Source organism: Rhopalosiphum padi, chromosome 3 (genome assembly GCF_020882245.1).
Source record: "Rhopalosiphum padi isolate XX-2018 chromosome 3, ASM2088224v1, whole genome shotgun sequence".
Classification (NCBI taxonomy): Eukaryota; Metazoa; Arthropoda; class Insecta; order Hemiptera; family Aphididae; genus Rhopalosiphum; species Rhopalosiphum padi.
Window position 1 is genome coordinate 35,842,532 of NC_083599.1, and position 17,461 is coordinate 35,859,992.

Genomic DNA, 17,461 nt, shown 5'->3' on the forward strand with positions numbered 1-17,461 from the left:
TTTCTGTTTGTTCCACGACGCTTTCTATTTCCCCATTTAGCAGAACCCCACAACCTCTCGATATTTTGTGTAAAAAAAATTAAAAATTAATTTTTCGTATTGGTTTCAAACGATGTCAAAGTTTAATAAAATAACGAAGCCAGCAGCGTACTAATATGGTTTAATATACAATATACAATAGTTTTTCCATTTCCCAAAATAGATCATCCATCACGAGCTAAATACGATAATTGTAGGTATAATAACGGCACACTATATGGCGGGGCGATAAATGTTTAATCATAAATGTAGTTTTCAAATAAATTGCATGACAAACACATACCTATATCAATATATATTTTAATTTTTAAGAAACTGTATATGAGTTATGGATAGTTGATATAATTGGTAAAAGATACGATACTTTTGACAATAAAAAAAAAAAAAACAAATTGATTAATATTCGTGTAGCGCTTTTCACGTGTTAGTGCACATGCAAGAGTGTTCTGTTATTTAATTTACAAACACAATACTGATGATTGCTGATTACTAACTGGGTGCTGTGCTTATATGTATTTACATACCCCAAGCTGAATCCCTTAGAAAAATGCCTATATTAATTCTCATAAAAATATAATATTTTTATTGACAGAAAATGTTTCACTTGCTGTGCCAATACTTTATAATTGTTTTACATTATTAACTATTTTTCTGTATAAATAATATTCATACTATAACTATTTATTTATTTTTCAAAGATTTATATATTATAAAAAAAAAACAAATATTCAATTTGCAACACTTTCTATAACTGATAACCCTATAACTTGTATTGTGAGAAATGAGTTCAACTTATAACATTAAACAAATAAATAAACAAATATGCCATATCATAAACAAAAATATCCATAAATAAAAACTAAGAAACTATTAATAATTTAAATAAATATAAATATTTGTTTCACACATTGTTAAAATCTAGGGTAGTTACCTATACAACAAATGTTTAAAATCTTTTATACTTCTGAAATAGTATAAGTTAATATTACATATATTTGAGTCAACAATTCATGTAAACTGAGATCCAAAAGTTGTGTTACTACCCAAAACAATATTTATGTTACATTTATATCTAGTGACCTAGTGTTATGATTATGAATTATAGTTCACTACGGTCAATACTCAATAGTTATTTATGTTTATAATGTTTATATAATATTAATAATAACACATTCATGTAAAATAACTTATCTAAATGTTAGACATTTAGTTCATAAAAGATAAACTTAGTACTATAAAACCTAGGTTTACGGTTTACCCAATAATAATCAGATGATACTATTATTAATATTATTTGTTATTTTTAGTTTTTCTTTACTTTTTATAAGCAAAACACCAAAACATTTTTCTATAATTAAAAATAGAATGTACCAAACAAATAAAAATAAACTTCTTCATTTTAATATTAAAATATTATTTCATATCTAAAAGAAAAAAATTGCATAAATTAAAAATAAAAATATTAATATAGCAAACCCGTTTAAATTTATTATCTACTATCTATAGTTACTAGTATAATACCTAAATTTTTATATTTTTTGTAAAACATTACATTTATATTTAATAACACCCCAAGAGTTAAAATTAACAACCAAAAAGATTTGATTATGGCTGGAGGTAAGAATTAAAAGCAGTTTTTTTTATTTGGAAATATTTTGCATCTAACCATTCTTTTATTAAATTTAATAATGTTTTTGATTTTATAAATACAACATTGTAAATTTCAGTATAGATTTTAGTATAATTACTATAATCAGCAATTAGAATAAAAAATAATGTTAGAATTATCATTTAAATTAAGTACCTTATCCATTTATATAAGGAACACAATAGACTCAAAACTGGTTTTTATGATAATATTTACCAAATCACATAGTTACATCATATTTAATAAACAGAGAAATACAATCACCTTTGCTAAGCAAATCTAATCCATTTAAATTTAAGTTGAAATCATGTATGGCCTATTTTACTTAAAATTACAACATTAAAAACACTAGTTGGTATATGCATTTAAGTAAAAAACTAGTAAGTCAAAATATGCATTGTTATTACAAATATGTATAATTTAAATATAAAATAGAAAACTACAAGATTAAGACGATAATAAATAATTATCTATTGACATCCATAGTTTTTAGTTGTGGCAATGAAGCAACTTTTATAAATTTTTTACATTTGTTTTCTTTGTAAATACATAAAATATACCTTTCGATATAGTCCATACAATTTAGCCAACAATTTAGAAACTTAAGCGATTAGATGCAGTTTATGGAAATTAAGTAATCTGAGCTTTTACAGGATTTTTATTCTTTAAACAACTTATAACTGATAAAATTCTATCTGATTACTTTATTTTTTAAATGGACGACCAATTTACTGTCATCATATTTTGGATTAATTTGGAAATCATTAATAATTCTTTAAGACTGACAATAGACTTTTAAAATAGGCAATACTTTTTGTATAATAGCTACAAATTTAATTTTCATCTTTAGCCTTGGATAGGTATGCCATTTAGTGTGATATTATTTGTATTATATAAAATTGTTAACTGTTGGTTCAATTTGATTAATTTTACATTTTAAATTGACCTGCTTCAATTATTATTCTAGGTTAGTTAATTTTATTTTATTAGTGATATTTTTAGTTAAAATTAAAAATTCCTAATACTTTTTAATTAAACCAGTATAAAAACAAGAAAAGTAAAATAAAGAAAAATGAGAATTTTTAGATAAATCTAACTGAATTTTTCCAAAAATGTTTAATGTTTATAATATGAACGTTTCCAATACATAGGTACTTTATATAATTTTCAAGTCTTTTTGAGCTATTAACTTAACTTGTCTTCAGCAGAAGGATGAATACAATTTTTTTATTGCCATAGCATTAATAAACAATTAACAATAGCTGCTTCTGACTAACGTTTAACCATTGATTGTAAATCGTAAGTAAATTAAATTACTTTAGATGTTACTAAAATACTAAGAGATAAAGGTTATTAGGTTATTTTATTTCTTTTCAATCACAAAAATTATTAAGTATGTTACCTTTAATCATAAAAAAAAAAAATATGTATGTCTATAATTTTTTTAAAAGATTTAACAATTGTCATAGACAAGCAACATAAGTATGGATATAATTTGAAAAATGTATCAAAAATAATAAACAGCTCACAGTTACCTATTATAAAAAAATATGTAATAACATAAAACAATCATTAATTATAACTATAATACATATACATACGAGACACGAGTTAATCAATTCACACGACTTATCTATAGACAACTTTCCTTATACTTCAAGCAAAGTTAATTAATGATATATTTTTCTTGTAAATTATTATGCTAGTAAACTTGTGGTCGAGTTGTTCAAACTTATGAAAACTGAATTGGAAAAAGTTAAAATTTAATAAACAAAATGATATATTATTTATTTGTACACCTAATACCCACAGACCACAGTGTCAACATTTATAGCATTATTATTTTTACTTCAAAACACTTGAAATAAATCAAAAATATGATGGAAACGATTTATGTAAGAAGACTATTACTTATCAAAAGTAATGTCCATTACATTTTCGTTATATATCGAGATTACGTAACGCGTTACTTTCGTTACGCTACTAGACGTATACAACCACCGTAGTACCGTTCGTCCGTAATACTCATGACATCAAGGTCTATTATAAATAAAGTAAATAAACGTTAATGAAAAAATGCTTATTTTGATATTGCGCGAACTACAAGTACACAGTTAGTGAAGTAATCAAGTAATGAGTAATGACTAGTGACTACGGAGTACGGACTACGACCAAAACAAAGACAAACCTAACGATGAACGACAACAAGTAAGAACCACGAAAGAAGGTGAACACTGAACAAGAGTCAACAAGTGAGTAACTTCACACCTTAAAGGTTAGGTATTAGTGTATTACCTTCGTAGTTACGTATAGTAACAACATTACAACAACAACAACAACAACAAATATGCCTCCGATGATTCCGTGATAAGGTCGACGAGGATAACACAACGTTGTAGGAGGACTTTGATTGTGCCGGGACGCGATCCACGAACAAACGACGCATTGGTCTTAACCTAGAAAAATGTTGGGATTGTTTGTATTGACCAGACAAACTATGTTCACGGCAGTGCGGCGCGCACGTGATTTTCTTACCGCGTCTACTTCGTTCAGGGCTTCAGACGTCGTGGTCGTTTTGCCACTCTTCCGATCTTCTATTTGAGTTTTGTTTACCGACTATTATTCTCCGATATAATTTGCAAGCCAAATACCATTTTCAAAAATGGATTCCACAGGTGAGTGTTATTTATTTTTTTCGGCTTATTTGCCGGTAACGAGCGCGTATGAAAGAATAGTCGTCCCGGCGAAAACGTGCAGACTTATTAAATGTTTTGCCCGTACCTAATGTGTATTTTCCTCATCCGAACTCAATACGCCGAATACTTGATCTATGTTGTTAATTTTAATATTTATTTTATAATAAAATATATTATTAATTAAGATAAATAATTGATTTTAAAATTTGGGAGCTACAATTTGTTTAAGTTAACCAGTTGGGGAGGGGCTAAATGCCTCCTCAAACCACTTTGTATAAATTGTATTCTAAGATAATTCACTTATTTTTAACATGTAGTTTATTAAACAATTAATTCAAAATAAAGTAGTTATTTTTCAGTTATAATAGTAGTAAAATACTATTACTTTTATATATAGTCTAGCCAGTTTGATATAGAATACCTTAGCTATTATTTATGTTTTAAGAAACCAAGCAATAATTTATATTTTTTTTTTAGCCAACATAACTAGGTAAACAAATGTTTTTCTAATATTCATACAAATTATTAATGATAATTAGGGCTATGAATTTAGTATCTATAAAAAACCTCATGATTTCAAAAAATACAATATAATATATCACATGATAAATCCTATAATGTACACTGAAGAACCATAATTTAAAAATTACAGTGTAAAATATTTTAAATTGAAGATATTATTAATTTAGTACAAAACGTACAAAGTATGTAAAATATGTAAACAAAAATTAAATAAAAAAAAAAAATAATTCATATTTTTAATTGAAGGTAATTATTAAAAATGTGGTCATTATTCATTGTTTAAATATCTAATTTCTTCTAAATTTGAACTTCAAATATCCCATATAGCAGAAACATATTGATTAAATATCAACGAGATATTATTAATTTTATATTGATATCCACAGAATATCTTTATTAACTTCCCTACTAAACTTAATATATTAATCAGATAAATGTCTTATAAACCAACTTTGCATATTTGATAAATATCTAATTTATATTAACATAAATATATCAACAGCATATTATAGTATTGATATATTGTAAATATCTTTAACGTTAAACTTATATCAAAATATATGTTTCCATTAAAGTAATTTCTAATTTTATAATCCCTCGCAGATTCATGAATTTATAATATAATAGCTGTAGCTATAATATTAAAATACATACTTTATTAATATAAAATACCATACAATAAATTCACAAATCATAATTATATACATAAAAGAACTTATGCATCAAAATAAAATAGATAGATACAATGTATAACATATATATACTTCATATATTAATAGCACCTATTCATTTTCTTATTATTAAGAATATACAGTGTGTTTCTTTTTAAAGGTAACATTAAATAATTTTGTCCAGTGACATCAGATTGATTTGCAGTTTTCGGGAGGAGATAGGAAATACCTAAATACACATTTCTTGATGATTTTTACATTTTTAGATCTTTCCATGTGCGCATGCGCAATACAACTTGCATTTTTTAAAATGGCAACAGGTGTTTTGAATACCAAATTCAGATAGACCGAATTTTTTAAGTCCATTTGGTCCTTTTTACCATAACTCTAAAATCAAAATAGACTAAATTACAACTCGTTAAAGTTTCGATTAAAATTATTGAATTTTTCAACAATCATCCTAGAATTTTATGAATTGTCATGCAATTTTAAGCATTTTTTTTTGTAGGTTTTCAGGCATTATTAAATAATTTTAATTTAATTTTGAGCAATACAAAAAAAATGTTTAAAATTTCATGATGAATTATAAAATTCTTGGATGGTTGTTGAAAAATTCAATAATTTTAATCGAAACTTTAACAAGTTGTAATTTAGTCAATTTTGATTTCAGGGCTATGATAAAAAGGATCAAATTGACTTTAAAAAACTTAGTCTATCTGAATTTGGTATTCAAAACACCTGTTGCCATTTAAAAAAATGCAAGTTATATTACGCATGCACAAACAGAAAGATCTAAAAATGTAAAAATCATCAAGAAATGTGTATTTATATATTCCCTATCTCCTCCCGAAAACCGCATATCAATCTGATGTCAGTGGACAGAATTATTAAATGTTACCTTTGAAACACACTATACAAAATAAAAGATTATATTCATAAATTATAATACATTATATTAAAAAAATCCTTGTATTTAAGAATTAATGATTTTTGCAGTTTGTTGTTCTATTCTACCTTTAGCACTGGTCACATATTTTCCAATAGATAATTTAATTATTTCTTCATCTGAAGCTGATTTTTGATTAGATTTTTTTTACTGCATCTGTGAAAAATATATTAACAATTTATTAATGATTTTATTTATTAAATTATAAATTATAAAATTATCATAGATATCATGTAATAGATTTAAATTCTAATAAAAATTAATTTCTAAATAATATAAAAAAAAAGTAACAAATTATGAATGGAATTCTCAAAAACTACTACAAACATTAAATATTTAAAAGGTTAATTACCAAAAATAGCTTTATTTATATATAACGTTTGAAAGTATTCTTTGTTTCTTTAACCATAACAGGTAATTATTACCAATACAATATCATCAAACACTTTCTTCAACATCTTATTGATGATTCTTGAGAGAGTTTTATTTCCCAGCCTTGTCAGCTCGCTAACCTGTAAAATATGTATGCAAAAATGAGATATTTAACTTTTTGTCAAAATATTATATACACATACTACCAGTTTCTTAAAGTTTCTGTGTTTCGTCTTGTTTTCAAGATCTAAAAGACCATTATCATTAATAATAGGCCAATTCATTATAAAGTAATCTGTTTTATTATTATCATAGTTCAATAATAATTCACTATTTTAGATTCTGAACGGAGTGATGAATGTAGATTTTACCATGATGTATGTATTTTTAAAAAAAATTTTTTTGCTTGTCATCATGTTTTGGAGCAGTTATAGTGCTTTGAATTTTGACTTCAGACCCTCTTTGAAAAGGAAAATGAATCTAGTTCGTACCTTGGGGGGTCAAAAAGTATTTTTAAAAAGCGTCAAAGAAAAAGTAACGAAAAAAACAGGAATTTTCACCTTATTTTTACGCATAACTAGTTTTCGACAAAATCGATTTTTTTATTTTGCTTTTACTCATAGACGAATCATTGTAAATACTTAAAATTTTCACCAAATTTTTATAAATAGCGTTATCTATTTATGATTAAGTTTTTAAAATATTTTGATTTTTTTTAAGCTATAGACGATTGAAATTTTTGATTTTTCTGTTTTTTTTTTTTTTGAAATGCTGATAAAAAAAATTTGGCATTCCAAAAAAAACTTTAAAATTTAATACAAGGTTTATTATTATAAGTTGTACTTAATGTAGTACAAAAAAAAAATTGTTTAAATTTTTGTTTATGCTCATTTAAAGTTAAAATGTTTACGAAATATTTCAAAATCGCGAAAATTTGCAAGGAATTTTGAAGTAGAAAATTCATAACATTTTTGTGATTTATACCTAAGTTAAAAAACCTAATATAAGGTTCTCCATTTCACGTTCAATTAATTTAAATCTGTGATCTCAATATTAGATGACGAATCAGATTCGATAAAAAAAAACTAAAGAATTGTTTGATAATCAATGTTTAAAAAATGATTTAGCATATATTAAAAGTAATTTTTGCTTTTTATCCTAAGTCATGATTAAACTACAAAACAAGAATTTAACACTTCATGAAAGTCTACTGATTATAATAAATGCTATGGATCGACTTCTTGAGTGCAACGGAAGAGTCGCAAATAAAGTTAAAAACAAAATATCCTTGGTTTTACAAAAAAATAAAGGATTTAAAACTACAATCAATTAATAAAACATTAAATGGTGAATCGGACGAGGACAATTTCAGTTGTAAATTAACACCAGGACAAATTTCTTTATTTAAATATGCGCAAACTACATCATGTGACGTTGAACGGAACTTCAGCCAATATAAATCATTACTACAATCCAATCGCCAATCATTTATATTCGAAAATTTAAAAAATATGTGGTTGTAGCATGTAACACACTTTTTTTCACTATTGAATGTGAATTATAAATTGTATTTCAAAATTACATTATATTAAGACAAACAGCCAATCACTGATGTATTTCAATAAATAAATATTTTTTTGTGATTATATTTTTTGTATTTATCTTATAAAAATTTAAATGCATATTTTTGCATATTTTGGTAAATAAAATACATATTTTACAATTTTTTATTGCGTATAAATCCTAGCTCTGCTAATCATTAAGAATTACTAAAAATAAACTCTCTTTTTTTAATTTAGATATTAAATACTAAAATATTTCTGAATTCTCTTCATTGTGATTTTGTGTTAAAATATTCTTGTTTTGCGTATAATATTATTTTTTGTAAATATTCTTAGTATTTTTAGTAATATTATCTGTTAAATAATTTTAATAATTAATATTTCTTAATAAATAAATATATAATACCTAATAAAAAACAATGTCATACATATAATATAGATATATAAGTAATAATAAAGCATGCTAATTAAGTAATTATACATATATATATAAATATATATTTTTCAATAAAATTATATTATATTATTATTATGTGTAGTTAAAAATTTTAAATTACCTGGTTACCCTAGGTTGCTGTTCAAACTTCAAACCCTCAGTTTTTCTCTTTCTTATACCATTTATCTATGGATAAAAATTGTTTTTAAATTATTTTGGCGTCTTATTGAACTTTTTATTTAGACAAAAATTTTTTATTAACAGTTTTAGGAAATGAGCTAAAAAAAAATTAAAATTTTCGTTAATTAATTTTTTATTTATCATAAAATAAGAGTTGTTTATTTACGATTAAGAATTAATAAATCTAACCATGATAAAATTTTTAATATATCATCGATTTTTATTTTATTTTTTTAAATGAAGATAATGGAAAATCGATGTGTAAAAATGCTTGAAAATTGAATACAAAGTTCTCAACAAGTGGTTCATTTTCCAAATAAAAAATACTAAAAGTTATTATCACAATATTTTTTAATCAACATTTTAAGTTAAAATTTTTATCAAATGTTTTATTTATATTTAAAATTTAAAAATTTTATAAAAGTTTCTTTATACGTTTTGCAACGTATATTAAAAAAAATTTCTACTAGACAGTCAAATACATTTTTTATGACAGTTTGAAATTCAAATTTTAAAGGACATTATAACACTAAATTTTATTTGTTTAATTTTTAGTTTATTGGTGTATTGTATTCAACACGATGAAAAACGTTTTGGTAAAAATCCGTAGTTAAAAAAATAATTATTCAACGAGATAATGAGAGTTGATGAAGAGCCGCGTGACATCATATAGTCGATGACCGAGCAGCCGCTTATGTCTTACGTGTAAAAGTAGTTCGAATTACACAATGATTTTAATAACTTAAAATAGTATTTCAGATTATTTTTTTTTTATAATCCTTAGTATATTTATGTGCTTAAGACGGTGGTGTGAAATATTATCTTGTTGTTGCATACATATTGATATTATAAATTATAATTTAGTAAAATTATTGAGTTCGCGACTCGCGTTTGTTTGTTATGGCATTTGCCGCGAAAACCAAATTTTATGAAATTGACTATAATAGTTTATCTACTATAAAGTATGTCAAAATTATAATCACACCTGTGTCATAAACACAAAAAAGCCCTTAAGTTTAAATAAAAAAATATTATATTTAACAATTGAAATCGCTGTGTTAATCAAGACACTTTTGCACGTAAAACATACGCCGCTGTTCCGACTTCCGCTCTATGACGGCACACGCATATTTTCAAACTCCTTTACCTCATTGAATAATTAGTGTGAGACCCACACCATATTTCTCAGATAATGACATACTTTAAATTTAAGTAAACTTGTTTTTAGTATTGTGATGTCTTTTAATGTCCTTTATTCATCTATATAATAATAATTTCTCTACAAACAATTTTTGTTTTTGGACCAATTTAAAACGGATAACATTAGATACTTAACATTTTCTCTAAATGTTTATATTATTAATTTATATATTATATGTTAGAATTTTAAAAATATTTTTACATTGAGAAATATTTGATGAATAAAATAATCTTTTCAGTCTTAAAAATTTAATATAAGATTCCACATAAGTATAGCATGGATTTCTATGTAAAAACATGTTTTTAATGGATGTATGCATAACTACGAGAGTGAGATATGTCGACGATTTATAGTACAAAGAATGTGAGTACATAATTGTATTTTGCATATAAATGCATATTTTTATGTTAAGGGAATATATTTATATAAAATCATTGTTTTGCATATTTCACTAATTAAAAAATATGTACATTTCAATCATAGACCTGATACTAGATAATCTGTCTATGAATACTATGATTTCAACTGCTACAATCACAGATCTGTAGATACAATAAGACGTGACCCGAATAATTGATAATAATATTTTGCTACCTTGTAAATTATCACATGTTTTCCTCCAGTGATAACAGTTATCGTTTTATATTCAAAGTCTATTAGAATTTAAAATTAAATGAATAACAATCTATCTATACTTACTATTATATAAAATTGTAAGGGTTTTTCTACGACCGCGCTAACCGAGAAAACTACTGAACCGATTTGGCTGAAATTTTTTACTGTTATACCCGACACTCTGCTGAAGGTTTTAGTACCACTTTTGTCAATAAAAAAAAAGTATAAAGTTCATAAAAAATTAAAATTGTACCTATATTATATACATTATTGTGCGACACGGCGGCCCGCGAGTTTACAGCTACCTGTAACCTGACCTTTTTGTTTGTCAAATTGTACTATGTTAGATATGAATAATATTGTTCCGAGAAGTTTATCGCACGTACACCGACAACATGTATATTGTATACCCAATATTCGTATTAATCTATACAAATATATAGTCAAACATTCAAGTACGTTGCCGTAGATCTTCGTACAATGCTTTTCACATGAACAATTATACGTGGGATTTTCTCGAACTGGGGACCCGAATCATCTTATGATTTTAATTTCAACAGGAGATAAAACGAAAAACTTCATATACTCAGAAGTCTTATAAAATTCTTTATCAACCATAAATTACTCGGCATTTATTTTTTATCTGTATTTATTTTTAGTAAAAATATATTTATCATTTATACCGCTAGAAAAATTTCAATCTGTTTTCATTAACCGTTTTTTATATTTACTTATCAATCACATTAAACAATAATATTTGAATAAAAAATTCTACATATCATGGTCCGAAGGCATAATAAACAACCAATCACGGGCGAAGTCGTGACGGGTCTGCCAAAAATTTTGAATTAATTTATACCTTTTTTAAACTAACAGTCTTATAGTGGATTAAATATAATTCATTCTTCTACGAATTCACATCTTTAGTATTAATATTTCTTTAACATATATAAGTAAACGATAAAAAATAAATGATAATTTCTACTAGGTACTTTATTAGTAAATTAAATAAATTGACCACATTGTGAAAAAAATTACACGATATTAACGTTTTAAAGTCGAGTGACCATTTCAAGAAATGGTCATCTTTTCACAAAGTAGCTACGACATATACATGTATATTCTTGTAAATTTTTTTTGAACGTTTGTGTTCTTGAATTTTGAGAGGATCGTAGTTGATTTTTTATGTATGCTAGAATGGTGTGCTAGTAAAAAAGAATAAGTAAAAAATTATTACTTTTTAAGAAACAAAAAATAATTTCCGTGTATCTACCGACTTAAGGTATTTAATGGATATTTCATTTTCTCAAATGAAATATATAGTAATAAATAATAATATAAAATAAATCATTTGGTATTTTTTTGTTATTAAAAACTGTAGTAAGTTTTTTTATAAGATAACAAATAACCGTCAAGTCTTGTTTTTTTTACCTGCACACTATTAGTTACTCGAAAGATTATTTGCTTGTTTGATATTGACCTTATTTTTTGTTTTATTATAGTATAGATAATTTGTCATGTCTAATTTAAAGTCCCTAATATTCCATTAGTAAAACTTATTAAAATTTTTTTCTAGGTACTTCGCCGGTTGTTAAAAAAAAGAAAAGCAGAAAATCTAAAGGTGTATTAATTGATGAAAAATCCTTGGGAGAAATCCAGGCTGAAATTCCTTTTTTTATTAAACCTTCTGAAAAAGCTGCTACGATTTCTTCTTCAAATTGGCCTCTGCTTTTGAAGGTAAATATTAGCATTAATTATGTAATATTAATTTAATCAATTTTAAAATGTTATACAAAATCGAATGTTATTCAATTAATGGTACTCAACGTTTTATTGTTAATAATATTTCTTTTATGAAATAAATTTTTAGCTCAATGCTTTATAACTTTCTTTTTATTACTTGTTATTTTTCATGTGAATCTAACCATTGATATATAAAACAACTTGATAGCCGATTCAATGTTATTTCTGATGCATGACTGTCATTTGTCTTACTGGCAATATTTACTTAACATTATGCAGCTTGTACAAAACATGTCTATAGAATATTGATTATGATTTATTATCAAAATAAAAATAATGTTATGATATTTTATGTAAATATTGTCAGTAGTGATAAATGGCAGCGCTACATCAGAGCTGTTTATGTTATATGAAGTTGGTTATCTAGTCTTATATGCCTGTAGAAACAGATATTTAAATGTTATAATCTAATTTTTAAATATTAAATATTTTATATATATTTATAAGTAAATAGTTGTATTTCTCTAGTTGATTCATTTGTTGAATATTAAATTAAAAATTTGTTTTATTTATAAAAAGGACTAACAGTTAATGTTGTTTATCTATATAATTAAGAATAAAGCAATTCTATAACCCAATATCAAAATTGTGGTATATCCGTGTGCAGATTAATATTAATTCATAGTTTAAACACTTATTACAAATAATTAACTTTTGTTTTAAATCTAGTTTTATTTGTTTATAGCTAAGTAGTTTAGGTTTTATGTGGTTAACTATTCAAATATTATTTGAGCAATTACTTTTTTATATTATTATTTATATTTATAGGATTTTGATAATACGAATGTACGGACAAATCATTACACTCCATTACCATTTGGATCAAATCCCCTGCAAAGAGAAATTAGAGAATACGTTAAAGCTGGTTATATTAATTTGGATAAACCATCCAATCCAAGTTCCCATGAGGTAGTTGCATGGATTAAGCGAATACTAAAAGTTGAAAAAACTGGTCATTCTGGAACATTAGATCCAAAAACTTCAGGTATCTAATCATTTTTTATTTAAAAACCCCGTAGTTTTCTTTGTATCTATTTATAATATTTTTAGCCAAATATACAATATATTGTGTTAGTTAAGATATGATTGATGAATGATGGATTAAGCTCATAAATAAAATATATTATAACATTTTAATAGAATGTTTTAATTAACAATATACTTTAAATATGCAACAGCAGAATGATTCTATTTAGGATTTTAGTCCTTCAATTTTTCTTATCTGAATATCATTTACTTATATACTGTTTTATTAAAATTTTAACTAAAATAATAATTTAAACATTTTTTGTTTTTAATATTAGGTGTATTGGTTGTATGCATTGAAAGAGCAACACGACTTGTGAAATCACAACAATCTAGTGGAAAAGAATATATTTCTGTATTTAAACTTCATAATCCAGTTGAAAGCGTTCTTGAGGTTAGTGTTTTTATTTTTATTATAACATAACAATGAATAAATTATATTATTTATGCTTTATAATTTAGATTAAAAAAACACTAGAATCTTTGCGTGGAGCTCTTTTCCAGCGTCCTCCTTTAATTGCTGCTGTTAAACGTCAATTACGTATTCGTACTATATATGAAAATAAGCTATTGGATTATGATGAGGAAGCAAATGTAGGAGTATTTTGGATTAAGTGTGAAGCTGGTACTTATGTAAGAACACTCTGTGTTCATATGGGCCTTATGTTAGGTACTGGAGGCCAAATGATTGAGCTTAGAAGAAATCGTTCTGGTAATGATTTAATTCAATTATCAGAAATGTTTTTTTTTTTTTTACTCTAGTTTAGTTTCAATTTTATTTTTATTGTTTCCTAAGGTATTACAAGTGAAGAAGAAGGCCTTGCAACATTGCACGATGTTTTGGATGCACAATGGATGTTTGAGAATAATAAAGATGAATCGTATTTAAGAAGAGTAGTCAGACCACTCGAAGGCATACTTACAAATTACAAACGTGTATTTGTTAAAGATAGTGCAGTAAGTGCAAATACCCACAATTTTTCAATAATGTATTCATAATTTAATTTTAATTTATTGTAGATTAATGCCATTTGTTATGGAGCTAAAATTATGTTGCCTGGTTTATTGCGATATGATGATGGTATTGAATTGAATATGGAAATTGTCATAGTTTCAACTAAAGGAGAAGCTATAGCTTTAGGTAATTGGAGTTATTTCATAAAATATTATTTTTAAATTATTTAACTAAGTAAATTTAAAGTGTAAATAAAGTAACTTAATTCTTAAATACCTGTACCTCATGTTAATATTAAATATTTAAAACAAAAATTTAATAACATCAATAATTCATTTTATATGAATATATTTTATTGAGGCTTATAAATTTCAAGTTTAAAAATATTTATTTATTATCTTTTGTTGCTACCAAATAGGTGTTGCATTGATGACAACAGCTACAATTTCAAGTTGCGATCATGGTATTATTGCCAAAATCAAAAGAGTATTAATGGATCGAGACACCTATCCTCGTAAATGGGGACTGGGACCAATGGTACAATATTAATATTGATATTATAATGATCAAACAAATTATTTAATTTTTAGATGTTAGAATGTTGTATAAATGCTGTATAAACTTAGGAAAACTTTTTGCCACAGTTTAACATCCATGATCTTGATATGTTAAGGTTTCATAAATCACAGCTGTCTTGATTTTGAAGCCTATACATTTTTTAAGAGCATGATAAAAAATGTTATAAGTTACTTCTATTTAATGCATTTACTAATATGGACTTTGTCTAAGTTATCTTATGTCAAACATGTATAACTAATGCTTTTCTAAACTGCGAAAACAATCATAATTAATTTAAAACGTACAAAAGGCTATTTTTTTTAGTAGGACCCTTGCAATAAAATATTTTTAATAAGTACATTATTTTATAAACTTTAATATGAAACTGTTTGTTTTTTAGGCTAGTACTAAAAAAAATATGATAAAAGATGGCTTATTAGATAAATATGGTAAACCTAATGAAAATACTCCAGAAAATTGGAGACAAACATTCTACAAGGATATGTAAGTTATTAATGCGTCAACTTTTTATTTGTTTATTAAATGCATTGTATTTTGTATGTTGTAGAATTGATAAAATGAAAACTGAAAATGAAAGTGAAGAAAATAGAAAAGTAATTGAAATTAATATGTTATTTTTAAGTTAAACAGAATAGTATAGTACAACATGATATGATTTTTTATTAAATTAATATCATTGAAAGTAGATAGGCATGATATATAATATTGCTTTATATATTACAATAGATAAAAAGTACTAATCCTCAAAACATTTGATTCTAGATATTATTTTGTTCATATAATTGTTAATATTTTATTTTTATTTTTTGTCCTAACTTGCTAAGTAAATCATCTGTTTTTATAGTGAAATATCTGCTTCAAATTGCCTTGTGACATATATTATGATAATGATATAATTATACCTTGCTAATGTGTTGTATTTTTGACATGTTTAGAGAAAACGACAGAGTACACCTCCAGAAGATGCATCTCCGGCAAAAGAAGTAATAAAACAAAAAAAAGAAAAAAAATCAAAGAAAGAGAAGAAAATTAAAAAAGAAAACATTACGGAAGAAGAAGAAAATTGATAATTGGATAAAATCGGACAACTGAATGATGTATGAAAAAATAAGAATACACAGTTTTGATAACCATTATTTGTTATTCTTCAAAAATAAAAAAAATTTGAAAGAGAAATGTTGAGTTATAATCGAGTTTGTTAACGAAAAATGTATAATAGATTTATACACAAAACAATATTGTTATTTAATTTAATTTGATAACTTTTTTTATGCAATTATACTGAACTTTTTTTTATATGTTCTTAATTTTCCATTTAATTTAACTTAAAATGTTCCTAAATATAAAATAACAATATCAGCTCATTTTAACAAATTAAATAAAAACTAAGAAAACCCTATTTCAAAATTTGATTGATAGTATAGTATATTATAGATACTGTTTTTATTACATTATTTTTTAAATGTCTTATTCTGGTCTTTTTAATTAGTAGATAAAAAATGATATCACATTTATGAAACCACTCGTATTCTATAAAATACCTAACTAAAAATAATATTTTTTATGTGGTATTATTTATTACAAAACACAAGTATAGAATAAAAGAGTAGTTGGTACTTTTCACAATGTATCACCTATTGTATTTAGTTATTACATTCATTTGTTCAAATTTTAATGATTTTAAGTTGCAAAGTGTATTTCATTAGTGACCGGTAAACTTTTAAGATTTGTGTTAGATATCTTCAAAAACTTACCCAATATAATAGATATTATGATAGGATGCTAAAGTTAAACCTAAATGTACATATATTACATTTTTACATTAATATATATTAAATAAAATGTATGCAGTTAGTGATTATAACTGCAGACCATAAACTGGTGCATAAAATGTAGCTATGTAGATTTCAAATGTCAGGCGAGAACTTCAAATTAGACAAGTAAGTAATTTAAAAACATTTAAAGTGCTCTTAAAGAGAGTGAATAAAAAGTTATTATTTGTTGAGATGTAGTACAAAGAATGAGAAGGAATACTTTTTTTTTTAAATATATTTTTGGTGGTATGTTTATATTGATTTTACAATGATGTGAATTTTTTTTTCTTTTGTGTTTGTAAACACATTAAGTGGATGAAAAGATGTTTCGATTTTGTGAGTGGTTATGAATAGAAAATAGGGTTTTGTTTGTACTTTGGAGAGGTAAAAATTAAA

At 24.6% G+C, this 17,461-nt stretch overlaps 1 protein-coding gene across 1 annotated transcript; it reads left to right on the plus strand.

Moving 5' to 3' along the window:
- Positions 1–4,162: 4,162 nt before the first annotated feature.
- Positions 4,163–16,549, plus strand: LOC132924194 (H/ACA ribonucleoprotein complex subunit DKC1). The gene is made up of 11 exons (XM_060988358.1): positions 4,163–4,362; positions 12,465–12,625; positions 13,460–13,676; positions 13,996–14,111; positions 14,180–14,429; positions 14,514–14,674; positions 14,738–14,858; positions 15,091–15,209; positions 15,631–15,734; positions 15,799–15,844; positions 16,187–16,549. Exons 1-11 carry the CDS (start codon positions 4,350–4,352, stop codon positions 16,316–16,318), a joined length of 1,440 nt encoding a protein of 479 aa, XP_060844341.1. The 5' UTR covers positions 4,163–4,349; the 3' UTR covers positions 16,319–16,549.
- The last annotated feature ends 912 nt before the right edge of the window (positions 16,550–17,461 follow it).

Excerpts from the sequence above, each read along its gene's own strand:
- LOC132924194 (XM_060988358.1), top strand. Across the intron at positions 12,626-13,459 it reads ATTGGCCTCTGCTTTTGAAG|GATTTTGATAATACGAATGT; the intron begins GTAAATATTAGC and ends TTATATTTATAG. Across the intron at positions 15,845-16,186 it reads AAAGTGAAGAAAATAGAAAA|AGAAAACGACAGAGTACACC; the intron begins GTAATTGAAATT and ends TGACATGTTTAG.